At 53.0% G+C, this 24,196-nt stretch overlaps 11 protein-coding genes across 11 annotated transcripts; 7 read left to right on the top strand and 4 right to left on the bottom strand.

Annotated features, from left to right (window-relative positions):
* Positions 1-246: 246 nt before the first annotated feature.
* Positions 247-1,560, top strand: HER10_EVM0001786 (isovaleryl-CoA dehydrogenase; the record flags this gene model as incomplete). The annotated part of the gene is made up of 1 exon (XM_035471521.1): positions 247-1,560. One exon carries the CDS (start codon positions 247-249, stop codon positions 1,558-1,560), a length of 1,314 nt encoding a protein of 437 aa, XP_035335687.1.
* Positions 1,561-2,696: 1,136 nt separating this feature from the next.
* Positions 2,697-3,652, top strand: HER10_EVM0005237 (Uncharacterized protein; the record flags this gene model as incomplete). Its single annotated transcript, XM_035474859.1, has 2 exons — positions 2,697-2,769; positions 2,835-3,652. The coding sequence occupies 2 exons, from the start codon at positions 2,697-2,699 to the stop codon at positions 3,650-3,652; spliced, it is 891 nt and encodes a 296-aa protein (XP_035336012.1).
* A 243-nt stretch (positions 3,653-3,895) lies between these two features.
* Positions 3,896-4,975, bottom strand: HER10_EVM0008412 (zinc-binding oxidoreductase; the record flags this gene model as incomplete). The annotated part of the gene is made up of 3 exons (XM_035477935.1): positions 3,896-3,904; positions 3,994-4,336; positions 4,449-4,975. The coding sequence occupies 3 exons, from the start codon at positions 4,973-4,975 to the stop codon at positions 3,896-3,898; spliced, it is 879 nt and encodes a 292-aa protein (XP_035336301.1).
* A 363-nt stretch (positions 4,976-5,338) lies between these two features.
* HER10_EVM0008263 (hydroxymethylglutaryl-CoA lyase) lies at positions 5,339-7,269 on the top strand (the record flags this gene model as incomplete). The annotated part of the gene is made up of 2 exons (XM_035477791.1): positions 5,339-5,829; positions 5,889-7,269. 2 exons carry the CDS (start codon positions 5,339-5,341, stop codon positions 7,267-7,269), a joined length of 1,872 nt encoding a protein of 623 aa, XP_035336290.1.
* A 343-nt stretch (positions 7,270-7,612) lies between these two features.
* Positions 7,613-8,677, bottom strand: HER10_EVM0009540 (uncharacterized protein; the record flags this gene model as incomplete). Its single annotated transcript, XM_035479026.1, has 1 exon — positions 7,613-8,677. The coding sequence occupies one exon, from the start codon at positions 8,675-8,677 to the stop codon at positions 7,613-7,615; it is 1,065 nt and encodes a 354-aa protein (XP_035336398.1).
* A 367-nt stretch (positions 8,678-9,044) lies between these two features.
* On the top strand, positions 9,045-10,778 carry HER10_EVM0000379 (oxidoreductase; the record flags this gene model as incomplete). Its single annotated transcript, XM_035470164.1, has 2 exons — positions 9,045-9,333; positions 9,400-10,778. The coding sequence occupies 2 exons, from the start codon at positions 9,045-9,047 to the stop codon at positions 10,776-10,778; spliced, it is 1,668 nt and encodes a 555-aa protein (XP_035335555.1).
* Positions 10,779-11,495: 717 nt separating this feature from the next.
* HER10_EVM0012550 (uncharacterized protein) lies at positions 11,496-13,222 on the top strand (the record flags this gene model as incomplete). The annotated part of the gene is made up of 2 exons (XM_035481944.1): positions 11,496-12,816; positions 12,876-13,222. The coding sequence occupies 2 exons, from the start codon at positions 11,496-11,498 to the stop codon at positions 13,220-13,222; spliced, it is 1,668 nt and encodes a 555-aa protein (XP_035336676.1).
* Positions 13,223-15,816: 2,594 nt separating this feature from the next.
* On the top strand, positions 15,817-17,476 carry HER10_EVM0011325 (FAD binding domain-containing protein; the record flags this gene model as incomplete). The annotated part of the gene is made up of 3 exons (XM_035480760.1): positions 15,817-15,979; positions 16,052-16,464; positions 16,526-17,476. The coding sequence occupies 3 exons, from the start codon at positions 15,817-15,819 to the stop codon at positions 17,474-17,476; spliced, it is 1,527 nt and encodes a 508-aa protein (XP_035336566.1).
* Positions 17,477-18,052: 576 nt separating this feature from the next.
* On the bottom strand, positions 18,053-20,128 carry HER10_EVM0006062 (T-complex protein 1). The gene is made up of 4 exons (XM_035475659.1): positions 19,930-20,128; positions 18,453-19,845; positions 18,229-18,402; positions 18,053-18,175 (listed from the first exon to the last, which is right to left on the bottom strand). Exons 1-4 carry the CDS (start codon positions 19,986-19,988, stop codon positions 18,158-18,160), a joined length of 1,644 nt encoding a protein of 547 aa, XP_035336091.1. The 5' UTR covers positions 19,989-20,128; the 3' UTR covers positions 18,053-18,157.
* A 484-nt stretch (positions 20,129-20,612) lies between these two features.
* HER10_EVM0009036 (HMG box protein) lies at positions 20,613-21,773 on the top strand (the record flags this gene model as incomplete). The annotated part of the gene is made up of 3 exons (XM_035478538.1): positions 20,613-20,628; positions 20,878-21,116; positions 21,174-21,773. 3 exons carry the CDS (start codon positions 20,613-20,615, stop codon positions 21,771-21,773), a joined length of 855 nt encoding a protein of 284 aa, XP_035336350.1.
* A 360-nt stretch (positions 21,774-22,133) lies between these two features.
* HER10_EVM0013167 (uncharacterized protein) lies at positions 22,134-23,787 on the bottom strand (the record flags this gene model as incomplete). Its single annotated transcript, XM_035482531.1, has 3 exons — positions 22,134-22,207; positions 22,278-22,629; positions 22,687-23,787. The coding sequence occupies 3 exons, from the start codon at positions 23,785-23,787 to the stop codon at positions 22,134-22,136; spliced, it is 1,527 nt and encodes a 508-aa protein (XP_035336736.1).
* Positions 23,788-24,196: the final 409 nt, after the last annotated feature.

Raw genomic sequence — 24,196 nt, 5'->3', positions numbered from 1 at the left:
GTTTATACTGCGACAGGGCCTAAAACTCTCAGATCAGCCATTCGTCTGAGGTACACACTGCGCTCATGGCAGGCCAGATAAACCGCCATTATTCAAGTCGTCGGTGATCATTTATGCGATTGTCTACTTGCCGTATTTCAATGACTACAATTCATCTTTTTCTGTAGCTCAATGCATATTTCTCCATCTTTCTGAACGTCATCAAATCATCCAGTTTCGTGGGGAAATCTCTACCGCCGAACCATCATGTCACAAAGACTCTGTTTCCTACCGCGGTCTCTTCCGTCCTTGATGGCGATACGTCGAACAACGATTTCCCGCACATCTCCCTACGGCGTGTCTAGCTTCACCTCCCGAGGCATACACGCACGGGCTTCAGACTTTCTGCCGAGCAACTTGCCGGGGTGGAATGAGTCGCAGCGCGCTGTTCGTGAGGCCATAGCCAAGATTTGTCAGAAATACCCCGACGAGTATTGGTTAGAGAGAGACGACAATCACAAATTTCCCTGGGAGTTATACAATGACCTGGCGTCCAATGGGTGGCTCGGTATCTGCATGCCCGAACAATACGGAGGCTCGGCACTAGGGATCTCTGAAGCGGCCACAATGTTGCACACCATCTCTGAGTCCGGTGCGTGCATGAATGGCGCGTCGTCAGTCCATATGAACATTTTTGGTCTTGAGCCCGTCGTCAAGTTTGGGACTGAGGAGCAGAAGAAACGCTGGCTCTTGCCTCTTATTCAAGGCAAAGAACGCGCCTGTTTCGGGGTCACAGAGCCCAACACAGGCTTAGACACTCTGCGACTACAATCGGCGGCGACCCGAGATGGGGATTCATACGTGCTCAGAGGCTCAAAAATCTTTATTTCAACAGCACAGGTGGCTGAAAAGATCCTGATATTGGTCAGAACAACACCTCTGGACCAGGTCAAGAAACCAAGCGAAGGATTGTCCCTCTTTTACACCAATCTTGACCGCAAGGCCGTACAAATCACCGAGATCCCCAAGATGGGGCGTTCAGCAGTCGATACAAACGTCTTATTCTTCGAGGACTGGAAGGTGCCCGCCAACGATCGGATTGGAGAAGAGGGCGACGGCTTCAAGATGATTATGCACGGAATGAATGCCGAGAGAATCCTAGTCGGAGCTGAAGCTCTCGGGATCGGCTATGCGGCGCTGCGCCGCACATGCAACTACGTCAACGAGAGAATCGTTTTTGGCTCGCCGATCGGCAAGTATCAGGGTATTCAACATCCGCTGGCTGAGTGTTGGATGAACCTTGAGAGTGCGAGGCTGATGATTTACACTGCGGCCCGACTCTACGACGAGGGATACAATGACGGCGAGTACGCAAACGCAGCCAAGTACCTAGCTGCCGAAGCCGCCTTCAAAGCTGCCGAGAGGGCCGTCATGTCGCACGGCGGGATGGGTTACGCAAAGGAGTACCATGTAGAGCGCTATCTGAGAGAGTCGACTCTTTCACGTATTGCGCCCATCAGTGGAGAGATGATTAAGAATTACATTGGACAACGAGTTCTTGGGCTCCCAAAGAGTTACTAGGATTGTATCAACCGTGTAGGATTAGCTGGTTTTCCTTGAATATCAGCAATGATTTCGTCTCTGGTACGGTCTTCATCATCTTTAACATACGATGAAACTGGGTTGTTTGAGGCAACAGACTTTCCGCTTATACTAGCCGCCTCAGGATGCGGCTTCTTATTCTATCTCGCGAAACATCATAGGCCTTGCAGCATGATTATTGCGAAATCGATACCCTTATCCCAGCTGCAGCATGCCTGGCTTAGTGGTCAGCGACTAAGGCAGAGGAGGCGTAAGGTATTCTAGTCCCCGAGGCAAAGGGTAGCACATGGCCGAGGCCGCTGCCCACTACTAGCCCACTACTTGGCGTCGGTACAACTAGGCCAATCTTTGCAACCAGGACATGACTACGAATGAATGCGCACCGCTGTCTATATCTATAGTGATAAAGAGCGTTAAAAACTGAGAAGAAAGATTCCATTGGCAATATAATGTCAACGCTGATGATGAATAACATCTTGCCAATGCGGGTCTTACAAAACACCAGGATTTTGCAGCCTGGAATTCTTTACAGACGCGCAAATCAAACATTTCAGTTTGTTGGTGGTGTCATTCGTTATTCTACATCTCAATCAGACACTCCGACCACACACGATGGAGCTTTGAAGGGACTCAAGGTCTTGGACCTTTCACGGGTTTTGGCTGTAAGTCATTTTCACATCCTTGAACCATCGCAGGATGAAGCTTGGCTGAAATGAAACCGGTCTAGGCTCCTTTTTGCACCCAGATCTTGGCCGACTACGGTGCTGATGTGGTCAAGATCGAGGCAGTGGCGAAAGGAGTAAGTCATTTAGCACCCATGATGGGTCACTCAAAAGTTAACAGCTGCCTAGGACGATACGAGACATTGGATGATGCCAGGGGAGCCTGCCAAGTGGGATCCCGAAGCAGGCCCAATGTCAAACTACTTTTCATCCGTTAATCGGAACAAGAGATCTGTCACGCTCAATCTCAAAAGTCCGAAAGGAAAAGCCATCTTGGTTGACCTCGCCAGGAAGGCGGATGTGCTGTACGTCGTAACCAACCATTTGCAGTATTTGAGATTCTGTAGCTTATATGAGGGATCGCATAGTGTTGAAAACTTCAAGCCCGGGACAATGGACCGTCTTGGGCTGGGTTACGAACGACTCAAAAAGCTTAATCCGCGCCTTGTGTACGCGAGCCTTTCAGGTATGAGTTTCCAGCGTTCGCCATCATACTCGTCTCTTCCAACTTCAATTGACAGGAGTCGACAGGATACGGAACCTCGGGACCCTACGCCAACCGGGGCGGATACGATCCCATTGCTGGTGCCGAGGCCGGCCTTTTGCATGTTACGGGTGAACAGCATGGGCCTCCAGTCCGGCCAGGCCTTGGTCTGGTTGACATGGCTACCGGCTTGTACATGCATGGCGCAATATTGGCAGCACTGCATGCTCGGGAACGGACCGGGACGGGTCAGCGCGTGGATGGCTCACTGTTCGAAACACAGATTAGCCTACTGACCAATGTCGGCCTCTCGTGGCTGAACTTGGGCATCGAGGCAAAGCGCTGGGGATGTCAGCACCCCAGCATTGTACCCTATGATGCATTCAAAACCAAGGACCACCACCTGGTCTGTGGAGCAACGAACGATGCTCAATTCGCTAAGCTGTGCAAGTTGTTGGGGCTTGAGGTATTGATCAAGGACGAGCGCTTCGCGACCAATCCCAAACGCGTCGAGAATCGTAACTTGCTGAGACCTATATTCAATGCGGCATTTGAGAAAAAGTCAACAGCAGAGTGGATCGCCAAGTTTGAAGGCACGAATCTACCATTCGCTCCCATCAACAACATGGAAAGGACCTTTTCCCACCCTCAGGCCGAAGCTCGAGACATGATTACCAAGATGCCTCTCGCTTCGGCCATTACCGGTCAGATTCGCTTGATCGGACCAGCCGTCAAGTTTAGTGGGACACGGGGAACAATTAGGAGCGGCCCTCCCCGATTAGGACAACACACGGACGAGGTTCTCTCTGAGCTGGGGATAAATGAGTGTGAAGTATCTAAGTTGAAAGATGAGGGGGTTGTATAACTTCATATCTATAAACACACGGCAAAACAAAGAAGTCATCTATGTACGTAGCCTGTCAACGCGATTCCCCCGTAAGACAACACAAGTTCAACCTCTTCCCGACACCAACGGCGCCATCACAGCGTAGTTTTGCATGTGTCAGAATCTGGCCTCGGGACTTTCGAGATCCTTCAACCATGTAGACCAACTTTTCTGCCCGGACTTTGCCCATTTCAAGTTCATGAAGCCCCTGAATTAGTCCGCTCAACCCCCCTTCCCTCAAGCAGAAACGATGGGGTCGAATATGGCCCTACAAAGTCAGATATGAGAAAAAGATTGCATTGAGAGTTGTTAACACGTACCTGAGTAACCATGTTCTCTACTAGATGGAAGAAATGTTTGGCGAAACTGAAGTCCTCGCCGCTTGCTGGCATCTCGATTGTGCCAAACTTGAAGCGGTTGCCGAAGGCAGTGTACATGACAGTGGACACAGTATTGACATCCTCTCGTGGACTCTCGATAGGTAAGATGGATCCGTAGACGGGTCGTAGCTGTGGCGAGGTGGTCAAGGCATTGGCGCAGAGCGAGGCCGACTGCGCGACGCTGACCGTATCCCATGCGAACCGCAGCTGATTCTTCGTGAGCCGGCGAATCTGCTCCCCAGCGTCCGCGACGTGGTAATCAATGACGAAATCGGCGCCTAGGCTTTTGACATATTCAAAGTTGTGAGGTGAACAAGTTGAGATGACCGTATAGCCAGATCGGATAAGGAGTTAGCGCGAGCTAGCAAAGAAACTAGGGCGTTGGGAGGGCTAACAGCTTTGCAAATTGGACAGCCAGAGCTCCAGTAGCGGTCGCGCCGCCGTAGACTAGAACCTGGATGCCGTTTTTCTCGCGTTTATTGTCCGTTGCTGGTAGTTGCAGCTTCAGAGCTTTCTGGTACAGACCCTGCCCGACAGTGATGGATCCCAGCCCCAGAGTGGCTGCCTCTTCGAAACTCATTCGTGTGGGAATCCTCATTTGTAAATCCCCTACGACCGATGCAATCTGCGCAAAGACTCCATCATCCCGATTGACGAGGTTGGCGCCGTGACCACACCCGAAGACTCTGTCGCCGGGCTTCCACGGTTTGGTGACGGCATTTCCTACAGCCTCCACAACGCCAGCATAGTCGCAGCCCAGTATACAGCCATCGCGAGCTCTGCCCCCTCTGATATGCCTCCAGTCTGTTGGGTTCAGCGCAACGGCAACGGGTCTCACAAGTATACGGTTATCTTGGAGTTTCGGGACAGCACGTTGATCGTCAACGCGTGCAGCATCGCCGTCAATCACGACCGCCCTCATAGTACTGAGTTGGCGAAAGAGGTGTCCAGCCAGTGCTCCTGTCTGCCAGCCTCCACTAGATGCGTTTCTAGAGGGCAGCATAATACTTAGCTTTGCAGTATGGCAGGGTCAGATCGATTGGTTGTTGTCGACCGTCTGTCTAATGGAGCATGCCATATGGTGTTCCCAGAGATGTTAGTTGGGGTAAGTTGTGTCGGCCCTCGGCGACCTTGTTCGGCAATCAACCACTACCAATGTACCAGCCGCCAATATCATTACCGAAGAAGCATCAGTAATGTCAAGTTTATTCAAGGGAAGCCTTTTTCGGCTGACCTGGAGACAATTGAGAGACTGGATGATTCCGAGTAACTACTTGCTATGACTATGACTACCATTGCCCGCTCATTCAGTAGTCGTACGACCGGGAAATGCGCCACCCGCAGGCTCTATTCCTCACGGTCTCGGAACCAGTGCCGTATCGTTGAGGTAGGGCCTCGAGACGGCTTGCAGAACATTGGCCCCCTCGTTCCTACAGCCACGAAAATCGAGCTCATTGAACGCCTCGCTGAAACCGGACTTCGCGACATTGAGGCAACGTCTTTCGTCTCTCCCAAATGGGTTCCTCAACTCGCAGACGGAGCCGACGTTTTGAAGGGTCTGAACTCACAGACTCGTGGCATTCGACATCCGGTTTTGGCGCCAAATCTCAAGGGTCTTGAACGAGCATCTGCTGCTGGCGCAAAGGAAATCGTTGTCTTTGCTTCGGTGACCGAGGCCTTCAGCAGAGCCAACCAAGGCTGCACTGTCGCCGAAGCCCTTGACCAAGCAGAACAAGTGACAAAGAAAGCACTACAAATGGGCATCAAAGTACGAGGGTAGGTGAAACATGAAGACTCGTTGATCCGCAGGAAAAGCTGATTCCCTCGGTCTACAGCGTAACCTCTTGCATTTTTGAAGACCCATTCAGCGGCCCCACGCCTCCCGAGGCCGTCCTCCCCATCGTTCAACGATTCCTCGATATGGGCTGCTACGAGGTTGGTTTGGGTGACACTTTGGGTACAGGGACGCCCCGAGACACCCAGCTGCTGCTTGAGGCGTTGCTTCAGCGCGTGCCTGCTGAACAATTGGCTGGTCATTTTCATGATACCTACGGCCAGGGAATAGCCAACGTAGTTCGTGCCTATGAAATGGGCATTCGCACCTTCGACTCCAGCGTTTCTGGCCTGGGTGGATGCCCGTACGCCCCTGGGGCCAGAGGGAACGTGACGACCGAGGATGTGGTTTACACACTGGAGAAGATGGGTGTTAACACCGGTGTTGACCTCGACAAGCTAATCACCGTCGGCCAATGGATCTCAAAGCAACTTGGGGGGCCCTACGGAAGTAGAGTCGGCACCGCGATCGCTGCAAAGCGTGCATCAGCCCAAGCCAAGGATATCTCGAGGAACAGGATATCTTGGGAAGTGGTGGACGATCTTGGCGAGTATCGCGTTTCTCGTGCTGGCGCAGCTCTCAAAGTTACGTTGTCGAAGCCCGGGAACGGTAACGCGCTGACAAACGGGATGCTGGAAGGGCTTACGAAACTATTTCGAGGCCTTGCGAATGATCCATCGGTATATCATGTCGTCATCGAATCTGAGGGCAAATACTTTTGCACTGGAATGGACCTGAGTGGCGACACAGATACTTCCACCATATCTCCCGAGTCAAGCTACTACAACAAGGTACTCGCTCTGTACGACACAATCGATCATGCGCCACAGACAACTATCGCCTTGATAGACGGTCCATGCTTCGGAGGTGGTGTCGGTCTTGGCTTTGCCTGCGACGTTCGCCTTGCCTCTCCACGCGCTCGCTGGACGCTAAGTGAAATCAAGATTGGCGTCAGCCCGGCCATCATTTCGAAGTATCTGGTCCGTGAATGGGGTCCTTCTATGGCGCGGGAGGCCATGATTTCTGGTAGAGAGTTGAAACCAGAAGAGCTGTTCAGAACAGGGGCTCTACACTCAGTTACGGAAGACCTTGAATCGACGCTGGGCGAGTACCTGAAGCAGCTGGATAGATGTGCCCCGCGGTCAGCGGCTATCAACAAAGAGCTCACAAGACTGGGCTGGTACGATCCTGAGAGCGAAGAACAGGCGAGATTGATCAAAAACACCTTTGGCAACATGATGGCTCCAGGGTCGGAAGGAGAGCATGGCATCAGGAAATTTCAAGAGAAGGCAAAAGAATTCAGCTGGAGATCTTTCTGGAATGGTCGAAGCCCTCGAAGTGGCTTGGACTTCGTAAATCACTCTCCTCGAAAGTCGCCATAGCTTTAGATGGTATCAGTGCATCTTCACCTGCGAACAGCCTAGATTTGTCGGTATGATTTAAGTGATGCCCTTTAGTTAGTGGAAAAAAACGAGTATCCTCAAAGTTGGCCCTTACTATACTACAACTCTTCACGCTCAATAGGTAGCTTTCCTGTGTCGTATCATCCAGCTTAATATGCAAGTTCGATGTTGAACGAAGTTCGAGGTAATGCATTTGGGATGACAGGGGATAGATTGTACAATACTACAAGGATGAACTGTAGTGGGATTCGAACTCATACTGAAATCGTGGGCAACACTATTTATTCTTGCGAATCCGTTCAAGCAAGATACAGCAGATACATCATTTCACAAGCACAATACGTCCCATAGCTTTGCCCGCCTTGAGCAAATCCATCGCATCATTTGCCAAATTCCAGTCCATCTTCTGAACTAGGACCGAGCTCAGCTTGCCTTCCTTCGCCATCCGGATAACCTGTCGAAAGTGTTCCAGGTTTCCAGTAATGTTTGAGAAAATGGTCAAACCTTTGAAGATGTTGGCCACAAGCGAAAACTCAACTGAGCCTCCCATGACACCAACCTGAACCCATTTAGCACCCTTTGCGGTGAGGCCGTTGACTAGACTTGCCGTGGTGGAGCTATTGACGAAATCGATCACGGCGATCACAGGCCCATTGGTTGCCGCGAGGATGTCTTTAGTCGCCGAGGGCCCAGATATGTTGACCGTCTTGGTAGCCCCGGCGGCCGCGGCTGCGTTCAGCTTTTCATCTGTGATATCTGTGGCGATGACCGACTTGTGGCCAAACGCCTTCAGTACGGCTATAGCTGCGAGACCCAGACCTCCTGCTCCGATTAGGAGGACTGGCTCATCCGGCGGCAAGGGCAAAACCTTGCTCACCGCACTGAGAGTGGTGATTCCTGAGCATCCAAAAGTGCATGCCACGGCAGGATCAAGATTTCCCAAGTCGACCAAATATTTGGGATGCGGCACCACAATGTATTCGGCGAATCCTCCGTGTCGAAACGTGCCGAGGCCCCTCTGCGCACCGCATAGGTTATCCTCTCCCTGCATACAGCGTGTACAGGAACCACAGCCAAGCCAAGGGTACACGATTTGGCGTGAGCCAATCGAGATGGATGTTACGTCTGGCCCTAGACCAGTGACTTCACCGAGTATTTCATGGCCCAGAGCGACAGGCAGCTGGATGCCACGATCTTTGACATAGAAGCGCTTTCCTCCGCCCGCGTCGTAGAATCCTTCAGCAGTATGAAGATCAGAATGGCAGACGCCGGCGTGAGTGACCCTCAAGAGGACTTCACTCGCAGTCGGAGTTGGGATGGGTTGGCGAAGCTTTTGAAGGGGTTCGTTCCATTGGGTGAGTGCCCAGATGTCCATGAAGTCCGACATTGTAGCCACATGAATAGTATTTTGCTATAGAACGCATAGGCACCTGAGACCTTACTGCTTCGAATGATTAATTCGAAATGTAAAAATAATCGGGATGCTCTGGGGTCTTCTTCGTGTTCACCTTGCCGGAATGGTATGCGGAGAGCATGGGGCAAGAATGCCGAGCCCTCGGGCCTCGGGGCTGGCACCGGACCTGACTTTGGCGCCATCCTCTCGGATGAAAAAGTGAGAGTGACAACGTTGATTCTTGATGTTCTAGTAGAAAGACAGTAAACCAAGTCAAGACGCGGTCTCCCCAATAATCCAATCTTGTAGTCTTTGGGATAATCACCTTATCCTCATAATTCCACCTACACAATAATCAGTCATGGCACCGACTAGAAATGTTGACTATGATGCCGTTGTCATTGGTGCAGGATTCGGCGGCATCAGATCGCTTTGGGAGCTATTGCAGTGCGGTCTCACTGTCAAGTGCTTTGAGAGTGGATCTGATGTAGGAGGTGTTTGGTACTGGAACCGCTACCCTGGTGCTCGCACCGACAGCGAAGCATGGGTGTACACGATGAACTTTGATCCTGGTGCCAAAGAAGAATGGGACTATCGCACCCGTTATCCTGGCCAAGAAGAAGTTGGCCAATACCTGGGCCGTGTTGTCGGTTAGTTGTAATTCTGGGAAATGCAAGACTGCAATGCAAGACTGCGTCGCTGACTGTCGTCGATAGATCGCTTTGAATTGCGAAAGCATATGCAATTCAACACGAGAGTTCTTTCAGCACACTTTGACGATGAAAATGATGAGTGGACCGTTACAACGAGTGACGGCTCATCAACCACTTGCCGATTTTTTGTACCAGCAACCGGCCCGTTGTCAACCATCAAGGCCCCGCCCTTCCCAGGACTGAAATCATTCAAGGGCGAGTGGTACCAATCGGCTCGATGGCCCAAAGACAAGGTCACTTTTGCCGGCAAACGTATTGCTGTCATCGGAACGGGAGCCACGGGTGTTCAAATCATCCCGAAAATTGCTCCGGTCGCCAAGCAGCTCACTGTTTTCCAACGGACGCCAAACTTTGTTCTTCCCGGGAGAAATCATGACATCGATGAGAATCAGGCCACAGAAATCAAGCAACAATATGAGTCCGTGTGGGATCAAGCCAAAAACCACCCATTTGGACTGGCAATGACACCGTCGGGAAAAGGAGCTGGAGACTTCCAGAACTCCACTGAGGTCAGCCAGCTTCTTGATGGTGGCTGGGAGTGTGGCGGCTTTCATTTCCAATTCGAGACATTTGACGACGTCTTTACGAACAAAGACAGCAATGAAATTGCCTCGGAATACCTCCGTCGAAAGATTCGCGCTGTTGTCCGAGATCCAGAGACTGCGGAACTTCTCTGTCCCAAGTACCCCTTCCTCACCAAGCGTCCCCCGTGTGGGCACTTCTATTACGAAACTTTCAACAGAGCCAACGTCCAGCTGGTCGACATCAGCTCCGATAGCATTGATCTTTATGAGAACGGTGTCGTCACGGGGTCCGGGGAGTATGAGTTTGACATGGTCATCTTTGCTCTAGGCTTTGACGCCGGCACTGGGGCTCTCAGCGAGATAGATGTCAAAGGGCCTCAAGGAAGGTCGCTCAGGGAATGCTGGACATCCAAGGTTGATACCTTCGCTGGTACACTGATCCCCGGGTTCCCCAATATGTTCTCGGTGTGTGGACCCCACGTGCCTTTCGGGAATATGCCAGTGGTGGTGGATATTCAGTTAGGATGGATCGGGAAGACCATTCGTTTCATGCGACAGAATAGCTTCTCAAAGATCGACGTCAAGAAGGAGGCGGCGGATGCGTGGAATGCACATCTCAGGGAGGTTTTCTCCGGTTTGCTCACTTCGAAGGACTCCGAGACACACGGTGCCTGGTTTGTCGGGGCAAATATTCCTGACAAACCCACGGATATTCTATTCTACTTTGGTGGTGTTCCGGCGTGGTCGTCTTGGTTGCAAAGCGAAGTGAAGTCTTTATGGGGTAACATGAAGTTTTCTCCCCGTCGAGCATCCGAGAGGGCCAGTCGAGGGGGCGGCAAACTTGTGCCTTCATTGTAAAAGGGAAACGTGATAATGCATTAGGAAGCATTGAAGATTTCTTGTAGAACAGCTTTGCAGCGATTGTCTGCTTCAATCAATTTGGTTCCTCGTTCATGCCAACTTTGGTCAATATCACATACGCTGCGTTAGAGAGCCCCATCTCCTCCGTACGACAGTTCGATATCAGCTCGACTAAGGTAGTGGCTCACGACTACTCTTTCAGCCTAGCAGATTCATTTTTGCAACATTTTCTATCAAACGTTGTGTTTGACTGTGTGAATCCTATCCAAACTACATCACAAACCTATCGGGCCCAGTAAGAGCGACAGACTAATGGCGCCATACCATTTCTGACCATTTGGAGAATTTCCAATAGTTACCGAGGATTCTTGGCTTAAAGAGGTGTCAAGTTTTGTCAGTAAAGATATGTGATAAGCTCGGGGAATCCCTCACCTGAATGCGCCCGATCCCTCGGCTACTTGATCGAGCCAACGGGACCGGGCGGTAAGTGGGCAGGCTTTTGGCGTCAAGCAGACCATCTCAATCGTTGCCAGATTGCTAGAATATTCAGCTGTTATGCTTCCATTTATTTGCACAGGCAAGAAGCTCAGTCGCGTGAAAACACTGAAGTAGGACTCTTTTGTTAGCCAGCCGCCTACAAAGCTCCCTAGCACTGCATGCGTACCAGACTTAAGACTACCATTTACAAACAACACTCCGCACTTTCAAATCAACATGACATCTTCACCTCCTCAGAGCAACGGAACCGGTCAGTTAAAAAGACTAGATGTTCTCATCATTGGTGCTGGCTTCGGCGGATGCTACAGCCTCTATAAACTTCGTAAGCTTGGGCTCAATGTCCATGTGTACGAGGCGGGCTCAGCATTGGGGGGTGTCTGGTACTGGAACACCTACCCCGGAGCCCGCGTCGACTCGGAAATGCCGTTCTACCAGTTCTCCATTCCTGAGGTTTGGCGCAAGTGGAACTGGTCTGAGAGGTTCCCAAGCGGAGAAGAGCTGAGGGCCTACTTCAAACACGTCGATAAGACACTGGATCTGTCTAAAGATATCACCTACAAAGCTGCTGTCACTCATGCAAGCTACAACGAGGCCTCCGGGGAATGGACGGTGACGACTGAGAACGGCCACAAGGCCGTCTGCAAGTATCTCGTCTGTGCTACTGGCAGTTGTTTCAAGCCGCATTACCCCAATTTCCGAAATCTAGACGACTACAAAGGACAACTCATCCATTCAACCCGGTGGCCAGCTGATGCCAAAGTCGTGGGCAAACGAGTGGCCATCATTGGCTCAGGCGCAACGGCTGTGCAGTGCACTCAAGAGATCTCAAAGGTGGCAGAGCATCTGACAGTCTACATTCGCACCGCCAGTATCTCACTCCCCATGGTTCAGCGTCCCTTGAGTAACCTTGAGCAGGCAATAGGCAAATCCACCTACCGGAGGATGTTTGAACATTGCCGGAATAGCCATTCAGGTCTCGGATACGATATACAGCCCGGGTCCGTGCTTGAATTGAGTGATGCAGAACGGGAAGAGCTTTGGGAAGAGCTTTGGGATCGTGGCGGTTTCAACTTCAATCAGGCGAATTACCGAGACTTTCTCGTCGACGAGAAGCCCAACAGACTCATGTACGACTTTTGGGCAAAGAAGACCCGCCCGAGAGTCAAGAATCCCGCCAAGGCCGCATTCCTTGTACCTGAGAAAGCACCCTTCGCATTTGGGACCAAGAGGAGCAGTCTTGAGCAGGACTACTACGAGTGTCTCGATCAAGACACTGTAAGCATCGTCGACCTCAAAGCTACTCCGATACGAGAGTTTACAGAGAGAGGAATTACATGCGAAGACGGGTCCGAGCTCGAATTCGACACCATTGTAATGGCGACAGGCTTTGACGCCATGACAGGGAGTCTCACCAAGATGAATATCCAAGGGAGAGATGGCATCACCTTTGCAGACCGATGGAAAGACGGCGTCTTCACTCATCTGGGACTTTGTTCCAATGGATGCCCTAATCTGTTCATGGTCTACGGGCCTCAGGGTACGTTATTTCAACACCAAAACCTTTGCCACCATTCGGCCGTTGACATGTCTTTTTAGCACCCACGGCGTTTAGCAATGGACCTCCATTCATTGAGAGTCAGGTTGACATGATTGCGGAACTTCTTCAGAAGCTCCAGAAAGAGGGTATCAAGTCCATTGAAGCACAGCGGAATGCCGAGGAGAAGTGGAAGCAGGCAATCCAGGCTGCCAATGACAGGACCTTAATGCCCTTGACCGACTCGTGGTATAACGGAGCCAACATACCAGGCAAGAAAAGAGAGCAGCTGATGTACCTAGGTGGAGTTAAGAAATATCAAGAGGAATGCCGAGAGGCACTAGCAACTCTAGAGGGGTTCGATGTTGTACTTGATGAGGAGAGGAAAGGTTCAACGGTAGCATCATAATGTTTGAGCCATGTCTTTCTCCTACAAATCGCACACAATAAAATTACGGTGCCATCCCGAGGACGCATGCCCTGAATCAGAATAGGGCGTGGGTTGCGGAAAGAAAAGGGGTAGCCGCGTCTAGTAGCAAGTATAACACACGCCTCTCATGCGCTGCAAAGACTTCTAAAGAGAGCATTTGTCTTATTTCGGCGTCGATTACATTGATTTCTGCCTGCAAGTGAGAAGCGTCGTTCCTCGGGTCCTCAACTCTAGTTCATTGTGTCCCACCAAAATAGATCATGACAAAGGCCAAAAACTTCAAAAACATACAACACCAGGTATTCGCTGGTCGTCACCGACCCAACTACTAATCCGGCCCTCATTGGCTTATCTATGGGAGAGCGGACGGGATCCCGAGTTTTCCAATGGGTATGGTCGTATGTGGTGGTTGAAGCTCGTGGTGATGCTGATAGTGCCCCTTACGGTGAGATCGTTTGGTGTTTACTCAAAACAACCCCCACAACGGTACACCGTAACTTCATAAGAGATTTGAGGCATCAAATACTGTAAATAACCATGAGAATTCTCGTAACATTTCTGTTTCATGACAATATGCCTCTTGGAGAAGGTGTTCGTTGGGAAAACCGGGTTTTGGGGCACCCAGCGGCCATTCTAAGTCTCAAGTCTGATTATCTTGATCTTGCAGCAAACGCAACGATCTCTACAGCATGTCTCTCATAGAATCACTGGCAAGGTCTTGGCAACATATTTGTGAGGCTTCGGAACAGCCCGAAACAAGCGCAGGATAGACGGAGTTATTCAAGCAGATCACCCTTGCCATTCTGCCTTTGAGGCTGAAGCTGCATGCACCTGAACACCGGTACAAGTTCTGTACGTCTTTCTCCAAGTTTGGAAACACGCAAATTTCTTGTCTTGTCCGATCGATGGGCTTTTTGACCTGTGTTCAGCGCCAATGACTCAGGGGTCCGACTTGTTGGCTGACTCTCAATCGCAAAGAGCACCTTTTAAACAAGTGCAGTGTGCGCTTGCTCGTCGCTCGGGGTAAGGTAGTTAACGCAGGATTGCAACTCTATATCCTAATTCCTCCCTCTCTTCAATCGAGGTCTTTGGTCACCGAATAGCCCGCCCGGATGCGCTCCAGCCAACCTCAGCAACAATTCTAAACAGTCTACCGATCAACAGCGATTCTGTGCGGGACAAGCATCCGTTCAGGAGAACGTTCAAGCCGTAGCCAGCGAATCTGTCCATCTACAGCCTGGAAGTCGCCAAGACCTGTGTTCCCAACGGAGAGCATGTCCTCGTCGAAGTTGAACCAAAGATGGCACTCTCACTGCGGAATACCCTCGAGCACCGAGGTAATCCCGTCATGTGGTGTCGTGGTGATCTGAGGAAATGTCTTTCTGAATCAACAAGGTATCCAGTGTCACAATGTGCAGGCATGTACTCTCGAGCCTCACGGCACGTCTGTAGGCTATGGCTGGGCCGGGGCAATTGGGTTCTTGTGATACTTGCAAAAGAGCTATAGATATGTATGATACCAACGAAAAGTAACGCCGCTGAGAGCGAGTAGATTTATTGTGCAAAGTATCGGATGAACTTGAAAGAGTTGTCCCCAATAATTGTGAATTAGATCAAGTGCAAGGACGCGGCATCGGCCCAATTGCTGGCCCGATACGGGACATATCTTAGATGCCAAGACAACCCTGCCCGATCAAGGTCGCACCACCTTTTTCTTGATGTGCCTTTCGGGTTCGTGTTCGTTCTTCGTCATCGTATACGGACTTTATTCGGCTCGGGTCCCTCAGCCAGCTCTCCGAAATACAACTGAGCATCGTGAAGTATTGTAGTAGTTTAGCAGACGAGGTAAGTCATGGATCTGCGTTTACAGGTAGGCATCTGGAGGGTTTTGCAGCCTGGTGGGCGCTGTGCTGAAACTTCCAAACCGATGCTTGGGCAATTCAACTTTGTTGGTATTATTCCTGGTAAGCTGAGATGATGTTTCTGACACCCAAGAGCCCTTCGGGTTCTCTCGTTTGCTGCCTGCAGTTCTTCGCAAGCTTGTAGCTAACTATCGTTCACGGCGAAGAGCCCTACATAAGTATCGACTGTCTTTTAAAGATATACACGAGGCTGCTACACTATTCAAGTGCTCCTCGTGATTATCAGCACGTGTCAAACTCTTCTGTCGAAATTGAAAACATGTGTGGGCCAGAGCAGTATTGGTGTACATGATTCTAGTTGGATAGATTGCGCGGCCGACGACTACCGCACAGTGGATCTCGTCTTTACTTTGGCTGACAGCTAGTCGAGTATCCAACATGATATGTTGAGTCTACTGGTAAGATGATAAGAATGGGTCATCGAAATTGCCTCTACCCCCTAGGCCACTTGGGCTATTACATGGAGCGATGACATCCCGCCGGAGCAACTGTCTACCGGCGGCATGATCGGACAGTCGACGAGATCAACGCGCTGTCGAAAACAGATAAAATCTCAGGAGTTGTCGTTGGAGGCCATGGCTATCCATAGCTTGACACCATTGTCCGGCTACTGGATTTTGACCTACTACAGCGACCCCTCTATCCTACACGATGCATGCTCTCTACTTCTTACTGGCGGGTTTCGCCACGGCTGCTGCTGTCACAGAGACACCATGCGCAGAGAAGGCGGCCAAGGTCTGCCAGGGCCTCAGAGGTGATTTTGGCAACTCAACTCTTCTTCCTGAAGACGGAGCTTACACCCAGGAAGTCCAAGGTGAGTCCAACGTCCTGTCCTGTGAACTCTTCCAAGCCCAGAAGTTCCACTGACACGGCACCCAATATCCAGTTCCGTGGTCCGCGAGGTCTTGGCTCCGTCCGGCCTGCATATTTGCGCCACTCGACGCTCAGCAACTATCATCTGGCCTTCAGCGCATCGTGGACCAGCAAGTCGAATTCGCCATGCGGGGAAGAGGGCACATGCCCATATCCAACGCAAGCAGCATCGGCGCCACCGGTATCCTGATATCGAGCAGAAACATGAGGACCCTCCAACTCTCCGACGACCGCGACACGTTGACCATCGGCCCTGGTCTCCGGTGGTCCGACGTGTACATGGCGCTCGACGGTACGGAAGTCACTGTCCTCGGCGGTCGAGGCAGCCCGATCGGCGTCTCCGGTCTCTTGCTGGGAGGCGGCGTCTCCTTCTTCAGCTACGAGTATGGACTGGCGTCGACCAACGGCAATATCAAGGCATATGAGGTGTGTGAGACACACCGCGCGAGCACTCTGAGTTCTGAAATTGCTGACACAAGAGGGCAAGTGCGTCTTGGCTGATGGCAGCATCGTGCAAGCTACGCCGTCCGACGACCATGCGGATCTCTTCTGGGCGCTCCAAGGAGGCGGAAACTCGTTCTGCCTAGTCACCCGCTTCGATCTCCAGACACACCGCTCCCCATCCGTGATGATCGCGTCACCCTCGTACGGCGGCGAAGAGACCAAGCAACGATTCATCGACAGCGTATACAACTTCGCCGTCAACGGGCACAATGATCCCAAGGCTGCTGTTTTGCCCGTCATCACCTACGTCAGCGGAACGGCTGGGCCAACGTACTCCTCGACACTCTTCTACAACGGAAACGCCACTCAGCCGGCGGTCTTGGCGGACTTCCTCGGCGACATCCTCACCCCAGACAACAGCTCAAGGTCCCTCGTCCCGTTTCCCATGGGCCGTTACCACCAGGCCGTCGAACCATCCTTCCAAGAGGGCGGCCGCTCCTACGGTTCCAGACAGCGGTTCCACATGCTTCCCATCTACGCCAATAAGGAGGCCATGCTCATCGCCCACGACATGTTCTTCGAGCTCGCGAACGCCACCTTTCAGGATACGCCTGGCGGCATCATCGGCTTCGCCTTCAACCCCATCACGTCGGCCTTTCTCGCAGCCACAAACGCCCGGCCGGGTGCGTTGCAGGGTATCGACGAGTCGCCTGCGTGCTGGATCGAGCAGACGTACAGCTGGACGGACGAGGTCGACGACCAAGTCTTTGATACCTTCATCAGCGAGTTCAACACCAGAGTCAGGGAGACATTGGAACCCATGGGGGCGCTGTATCCGTTCTACTATCTGAACGAGGCAGACGTCGGCCAGCCTGTCTTTGAGAGCTATCCCGCGGGGAACCTGGACCGCCTAAAGGAGATTCGCAACAAGTATGACCCTGCTAGGGTATTTACGGATCTGATGCCGGGAGGTTTCAAGGTTGCCGACGCTTGAGCGGCGGCTGATACATGCGAAAGTAGAACTAGCGCGTGCGGATGTGATGAACAGGACATGTGGGTTGGAATCTGCGACTAGGCCAAGTCGTTGTTGCTCCATCCATGATCTTATCTACCATGCCAGATGCTTGATGGCGCCGATGTGAGCTTGATTGGCGATCCCTCCCCTCCCCTGGGGGCAGAGTGAGTCAGAGGCTTCACAAGAGCTCATTAGTACAAATACTTTCCTAGCCGTTAATCTCCCAAAGTGATAACAAAACCGGTCTGGCAACGTCCCAATGACCCTTGCCCTGAATGGTCTGATCTATGCACTGCTTAAAGAGGTGAATCTTCGGTGATGATGCTTTCTGCAGGAAGAAAACAGGTGATGGGGCGGTATTGAGGTGGACCAAGGGGGTGACTGTCTGGTATAGTCATTGAAAGTTGACCGGATGATGGCAAGCACGCAATGTTTGTAAATCAAGCGATGCGTTATACTTACCGTTCCGTTGTCCTGGACCTCAGTTGTTATGTCCACTAGGCTCCAACCTCACACATAGGGAGACATCACTGTGGGCGTGCTCGAGCACTTGCATTTGTCTTTGGGACTCTATTCGGGATATCTCGACGTGACTTTTGGGGTGGTCTATGATCATCAAAACCGACATGAACTCCATTACCAGCCGCCGTATATACCCATTTAGTCCTCATCCCAGTTCTACACTGTATGTCAGCACGTAGTAGTCGATGTACACACAGAATATGACTTACAGGGTTGGGGCCAGGAGGCTTGGGGCCACCTGCCCGACGAGCCACAATAATCTGATCAACGGAAAGGACAGTACGGGCTGCCTCGGTGGCGAGCTTAATGGCCCATGACTTAGAGACCAACAGGTCCAAGATGCCCTCATCGCGGGCGTCAAGGGTGCCAGAGCCGTCGTCATTCTGTAAAGGTTAGCGTGGCGTTCCAGGACAAACAAAACCCTTGCGCTTACCTCAACGTCGACACCGGTGGCCCAGTCGTCCTTCTTGTGATGAGCTCCGTACAGCCTGCTAAGAACCTCCGTGGCATCCAAGCCGGCACTCTCTGCAATCGTTCTCGGAATGACCTCAAAGGCCTCGCCGTACTTGCGAATGGCGTATTGCGACAAGCCAGGGGTCTTCTCGCCGAGAGCGTTCAGCCTCTCAACTAGCTGGATCTCGGTGGCACCCGCGCCGGGCACAAGGCGAGGGTCTCTAGTGATAGCCTTGACGACGTTGACGCCGTCGTCGACAGCGCGCTCGACGTCGTCCAGGTGGTTCTGGGTAGCTCCTCTGAGGACCAGGGTCGCTGTTCTTGTGGCCTCGTTCTCTTGTCTGAACACGGTCACGCGGTCTCCACCAATCTCGAGGGTCTCGACGACGTCGATGGAACCCATCTCATCGGGCATCGGCGCACCTAACCGGGCAAGGGGGGTTGCGCCAACCACTCTGCAAATTCTTCGCAGCTCAAACTTGCTGAGAATCTTGATGACAAGGATGCCAAATCTGTTAAGGTAGTGGAGGGCCAGCTCGCCGACGGTTGAGCCAGCAATGACCACTCTGATGCCAACATCGTGGAGCTCCTTGATGGCAGCCTCGAGGTGCGACTCCTCGCCCTTGGTGAAGTCCATCATCTCCTTGGCGTTGTGGAGGAGAACGGTTCCCTTGGTCTCAGTCTGACTGGTGTCGATGGGGCAGGAGAAGACTCCGACCTTGGCACGCTGCGCCTTCTTGATCGATCCATCGGGCTCCTTGGGGAAGACCATACCCTTGACTACCCGACTCTGCTCCAGAGCACCACCCATGATCTTGACGACTCTGATGTTGTCGACGTTGAATCCGACGGGGTTCTTGGGCAGCACTGCCAGGACGGCCTCGGCGACAAGGTCAGCCAAGAAGTCCTCACTGCCGTTCTGCTTGCTGGCGACGACGGTGCGGATAGCCTTGCTGAGCTCCTCTTGCGAGCGAATATCCTCCACCTTGTCGACAGAAAGCTCCTCGAGTGTCTCGAGAGCGAACTTTTGTGCACGCTCGTAACCGGTAACGATATCTGACGTCTTCAAACCCATACGCAGCAGGTCCTCAGCCTTCTTCAGCAGCTCACCAGCGAGGACGATGACCAGGTTGGTGGCATCACCCATCTCGGCCTCCTGCTGTTGACTGGCCATGACCAGGAGCTTAGCTGCCGGGTGGACGACATCGAGTTCTCTGAGGATGGTGGCGGCGTCTGAGGTGAGGATCATCTTCTGGAGGTGGTTGATGACGATCTTGTTGCGGCCGTAGGGGCCAAGGGACGTCTGGACCGTCGACGAGATGGCCCGGCAGGCGTCGATGTTGCGAAGCACGGCGCCATCTTCGGAATCGTAGCTGGTTACGAGGGGTCAGTGTCGGTGACGGGCATCCAAGGCGGGGGAGGGGAGGGGAGCTCCAGATTGGAAAAAGGGGACTCACTTGTTGTACCCCTGCTTGAACAGGTTGGCGTTCGGCGCGTTGGGGATGTTGAGAGACATGATGGGCCACCGACCTGATGCGCTTCGTAAATCGGGGCGGTGTCAGTCGTGAGGCTCAAAAACAACAGTGTAGAATGTACCCTGTGTGTTGATGATGTGGTTGCGGCAGCTCCTCCTCTACGGTGCAGGCCTTTCGAAAAAAAAGTCTGGGTGCAAGGCGTGTGTGGTGCGGGAGCGTATTGCTGCAGCCTTGGTGGGCTGGTACCGGGGATGACCAATCACGACGCTGCAGGCGAGCCATTGTTCCGATCCGGCGCATCTGGTGCATTCTAAACTTTGGGCCACAGCTTAACAGGTGCTGGAACCACCCCCGTCCGGACGGAGAAAGAAACACTGGAACCCCTGCATCCAAACTCCCAAGGTTCAGGTGCGTGCCTAGGCCTAGGTGTTGTCTGTGTGAGACAGCAGCAGCTGCCAGCCTCGCACTTCCCAGCTGGCGTGTTTGCTGCGTGCTGATTTCTGGCGACATTTCGCCCATTCCCGATTCCCTCGCGCGCTCTTTTATCCAGTTCCAACTCTGCCATCTTCAAATCCGCGTCGCAATCGAGCCTCAACTCACCTCCTTCGTCCGTTTGGCGTGCCCTGTACTACCCTATCACTCTTGACCTTTGCAGATACGTAATAATGGCTCCGCAATCCGGTACGTTTGTAAACTCCCTTGGAAAATCAATGAACCTACCACCCTCGCAAAGCTCCGCTTGACATCCGCCGCGAACCCCATCTCGTCGCAACTCATTCCCCCCGTACCTTGTCTTTGGGGGAAAAAAGCCAATTCTCTCTCCCACCCCTTCCCACTCGATACGATTGGGATATCGCCGGATAGCCCACGCACGCACAATGCCTCCCAAAAAGATCATTCGAGCTAACCCCCCCGCGATCGACCTCTCAGCGATTCCGCCTTCCCTACCTCCCTCCGTCGAAGAGGCCTATCGGCGAAAATGCATCCAGCTTAAGCAGCGCACCGGCGAGGTTGAGGAGGAAAACGACGCGACCCGAGTTCGCCTCGCCCGGATCCGACGACAAATTGAGAAGCTGCGGATGGAGAGAGCCTTCCTGCTGGAACAGCTGGCTAAGAGAACGAGCGCCAACGTGGAGGATTCAGACGGCAGCCCGAGCCCGCCCCCGACTGTAGGCCCTCCGCCAAGCCCACCTCGACGACAAAGCAGGATGCTGACACCATCTCAGCCGCAAGAAAAGCCTCTGCGTACGAAACGCGGTCACCGCAAGCCCTCCGTCCTGGCCGAGATCGACTCGGCCGCAAAGGCCAACTCTAGGCCCCTCAGCCAGACCGCCGCCACCGTTTCGCCCAGCTCCGAGACCTTCTCCCACACCCAGGGCGGCGACGCGACCCAGGGCACCGATACCCAGGCAACGGCCCGCACCAACGGCGTCGCGAAGCCGCCCAAGCGACCCGGCAACGCGTTCGAGATGTACTGCGCCGACACGCGGCCCGCTCTTGAGGAGAAGAACAAGGACGACGCCGATGCCAACATTGAGGAGGAGCTCGCCCGTGGTTGGAAGGATCTCCCCGAGGGCGAAAAGGAGGAGTTTCAGACCCGCTCCGAGGAGGAGATGGCCAAGTACCAAAAGGAAAAGGACGCATTTGCGGCCAAGAGCAAGAGCGCCGAGGCCAAGGACGAGGACGAGGAAGAGCGCGACAAGTCACCAGAGCCCGCACCAGCTGCGTCACAGGACGAAGATGTGGAGATGACCAACTACGATACCGAAGAGCAGGCAGACGACACGCCCGCGGCCGACGACAAGGACGACAAGGCGGATGATTGATGACCACGCGGCACATCGTCCTTGTAAACAGGTATTATGGCGTTGGGGAGGGACTTTGCGAGTAGAACATTCCTTATTTATTTGTACAATACGAGAGACACCATAATCGACTCCTGGGAAACGGAGTGGTTTGTTGCTGCTGCTGACTAGGATAGCACCCTCACCCTCCAGCTACGTGATCTGCGCTGTGAAGCCCGTTCTCTATTGCACCACTTTGACGGGGCTCGTGGATGTTCTGTGTGCCCTGTTTTGTGTGAATTACCTTCCCCATTGCTGAGCTTTTCCCTCCGCCTGTGAAGACCCCGCTGTGCAAGAAAGAAAATCCAAAATTCCTACTTTGTATGCGTGCCATGAATGTTACTAATCCGATGCATACAAGTCCACCACGATATTGATGGCTGCGACGACAATCTCAGCCGCAATGAGTACAATTACTATAGGTAGGCATTGTCAGCAAAAGGTCGCGCGGCAAGCAAGAAAAAGGGGTGCGGGAGGCAGGCCTACCAATCCACTCCAGCTTCTCTCCGTGTCCGTGACTGAGCTGGTCTTTGAGGACCGCCAGCAGGTCTGCAATGACGTCCAGGCGCTCGTTGAGGAGTCCGACGCGCTGGTCCATCTCGAGGTAGGTTCGGACGGCCTGGTACACGGGCTCCAGCTGCGGCTCGACCCAGAACAGCTCCGGCGTGTCGAGGACAGAGCCGTTGAGGTGGATGTTGATGCGGAGGATGAAGAGCTCGCCGATCTGCATGTTGATTTGCGTGCGGCTGAGGGCGATCTTACCCGTCAGCGCGATCTGCGTGGGGATGTCTTTACACGTGTCGACGGTTGAAGCAATCAGTTCCTCGAAAAGCGATGTCTATCCCGAATATGTCAGTCACCGAGCACTCTCCTACTTTATGAACAGCTTCCTTACCTTGACACTCTGTGCTAGGGCGTGAGAAATGGCCAGCTTGGTCATGTAGTTCCTCTTGTCCCTCAAAGTGATGAAGTCATTGTAGATACGGGCCTGATACTCCTTTGTGTAGTAAAAGTTAAAGTGCTCCGTCTCAACATCGTCTGGCGACAGCTTTTCCGTCTCGAACTTGGCAAGCTCTTTGAGGAACCTCTGCTCTTGGGCAAGAGTCATGCCCCATATCACAACAACTCCGTAATCAAAGAGGAAGACCTCCGGGGTGTGGATTTGTGTGTCAAAGTCCCCCTCGACCATCGCGTGCTCGTTGCTGGCGCCCTCGAACCCGTCGGCGAAGCCAGAGTCGTGCCGACCCTCAGACTGAAGGTCGATGAGGTTGTCCCGAGCGAAACCGTTGTCCGAGACGTCGCCCGTCGAGTGCCGCCTCTCATACGCCTGGACCGGATCAGGCTGCGCGCCTACTCTACGATCGTGCCTGTTCTCGACCGTCTTGCTATAGTCGTACGCCGTGTAGATGCACTCGTCAATGAGCTTGGGATTGGCGCCCCTCGACTTGCCGCGGCCCTTGAGGAAGCGCATGAGCCCTTCCATCTGGTACTTGTTCGCCGTGCAGTACGCCGTCACCCTGGGCAGCCTGTCGCGGTCCGCCTTGCCCAGCCGGGCGGCGTCTCTACGCGCCGTGGGGTCCTTGATCCTGGTGTACTGCGAGTACACGTCCCTCCCGCTCTCTTCGTCGGGGCTTTCTTCGTTGAGCTCGGGGTTGGGCAGCAGCTTCAGCTTCTGCGCGTTCTTGGTGCTCCGCTGGGGACCGATCTTGGGCACCATCTGCGGCGGCAGGCTCTGCACGGCGCCATGGCTGTTTCTCCTGCGCAGCTTGTTGTTGATGGAGGATAAGGCCGAGCTCTGCCCGGGGCTCGCCGCCAGACTGTTGCTGTGGCTTGATTTTGATCGTTGAAAATTGGGCTCCGGTTCGATGGTCTTGGATACGGGGTTCGGGTTGAACGTGACGGTTCGCGACGACTTGGGGCGGAGTTCTGTCGTTGGTAGTAGAGGCGTGTTCTCAGTGGCCGAGGCCGATGCGGTTGTCGTTGTTGTCTGGTCCATCCTCGGAAAAAGCTTTCTTCTTTTCTTTCTCTCTCTCTCCGCGCGCACTCTCTCGCTCTCTGTCTCTTACTCTTTTCCTCTACCTCTCTCGCAGCTCAGGGGGTATCACAGATATGGAAGAAAAGAAAGAAGGGGAAAAAACTATAATTCGGTTCGACTTGAACAGCGGAAGAGAATGTCGTCGGTTCGTGGGTTATCGCATGTCGCAACTGAGTACAAGGTGTTGTAGATGATTATTGTCCACGACTGGACGGGTTCCGGAGAAAGGTCACTGCTGCGTGTGGATGGTGTGGAAAGCGACCGAGACTGCCCTGTGCTTTGCTTGCTGGGTCCGGCCAGTGCTGGATTTGCACCTCACCTCATGCACCATGGACTGATGACGTCCTAAGTTTTACACGAATTGGGGAGC

This window comes from Colletotrichum scovillei, assembly GCF_011075155.1.
Source record: "Colletotrichum scovillei strain TJNH1 chromosome Unknown Contig00003, whole genome shotgun sequence".
In the NCBI taxonomy this organism is placed as follows: domain Eukaryota; kingdom Fungi; phylum Ascomycota; class Sordariomycetes; order Glomerellales; family Glomerellaceae; genus Colletotrichum; species Colletotrichum scovillei.
The sequence above is the reverse complement of the archived record's forward strand: the minus strand, read 5'-3'. Positions and strand labels throughout refer to the sequence as shown.